Source organism: Alligator sinensis, unplaced genomic scaffold (assembly GCF_000455745.1).
Source record: "Alligator sinensis unplaced genomic scaffold, ASM45574v1 scaffold673_1, whole genome shotgun sequence".
In the NCBI taxonomy this organism is placed as follows: domain Eukaryota; kingdom Metazoa; phylum Chordata; order Crocodylia; family Alligatoridae; genus Alligator; species Alligator sinensis.
In genome coordinates, this window is record NW_005842829.1 from 43,270 (window position 1) to 44,286 (window position 1,017).

The 1,017-nt window shown below is 72.2% G+C and overlaps 1 protein-coding gene across 1 annotated transcript; it reads right to left on the reverse strand.

Annotated features, from left to right (window-relative positions):
* Positions 1–25: 25 nt before the first annotated feature.
* Positions 26–1,016, reverse strand: LOC112547953 (ATP-binding cassette sub-family B member 6, mitochondrial-like; the record flags this gene model as incomplete). Its single annotated transcript, XM_025191518.1, has 4 exons — positions 26–125; positions 475–569; positions 685–797; positions 977–1,016. Coding segments are annotated over 4 exons (321 nt in total), but the record flags the coding sequence as incomplete, so codon positions are not given.
* Between the last annotated feature and the right edge of the window lies 1 nt (position 1,017).

A 1,017-nucleotide genomic window follows, 5' to 3' on the forward strand; every position in this document is an offset into this window, starting at 1 on the left:
GCGGGCGGGGCTGGGGGGGGGGGCAGGGAGCAGCGACGCGGGCGGGGGGGCCTCACCTGCCTCGCTCCACGACGCACCCGTCCTTGAGCACCAGGATCTGGTCCGCGCCCACCACGGTGGAGAGTCTGAGGGGCCAGGAGAGACCTTGGACTAAGGGCCCAGCGCCCGGCCCTGCTCCCTGAGCACCCCGCTGTGCCCGTGACACTGCATGGGAAGACCGCAGCAGTCTCTCCTCAGACCCCCCAGCCCTGGCACCTCCCCTACGGCTGCCCTGCTCGGGAAGTGCAGACGTGTCTCCCCACAAGCACCCCTGTTTTCCCAGCCAGATGCCAACAGGGACCTGAGCCCGCGTCTCAGCCTCCCACGGGTGCTGCACCCCAGTCCTGGGAGGGGCCGCGCTGGGCTCCCCCCGCCAGGCTGGAACAGGGTAGCCCCTCCACCCCCGTATCCTAGCCCCAGCCCACGACCACGCACCTGTGGGCCACCACGATGGTGGTGCGGTCGGCGCAGACCTGGGCCAGCGACGCCTGGATGTTGCGCTCCGTCTCCGTGTCCAGCGCCGATGTCGCCTGGAGCCACAGGGACACGCGTGGGGGCCACGCAGCCATGTGGCACCGAGCCGCAGAGCAGGCGCGGCCGGCACAGAGGCCACGGCTTGACAGGAAGGGGACGAGTCGCCCTTACCTCGTCCAGCAGGATGATGCCGGGGTCCTTGAGGAGGGTGCGGGCAATGGCCACGCGCTGCTTCTCGCCCCCGCTCAGCTTCAGGCCGCGCTCACCCACCTGCGTGTCGTAGCCTGCGGGCACAGCCCGGCGTCACCGTGCCCCAGCCCCTGCCACGGGTGGGCTTGTGGGCAAGGGAGGTGGCTCCCAGCTGCATCCCCCCAACACCCTTGGGGCCCCGTCCCAGCATCCCCCCCACAGCCCTGCGCAGCCCCCGGGTGCCCGCCCCGCGCCCGTGGGCGTCCGGCCTCACCGTCGGGGAAGGAGAGGATGCGGTCGTGGATGTCGGCGGCG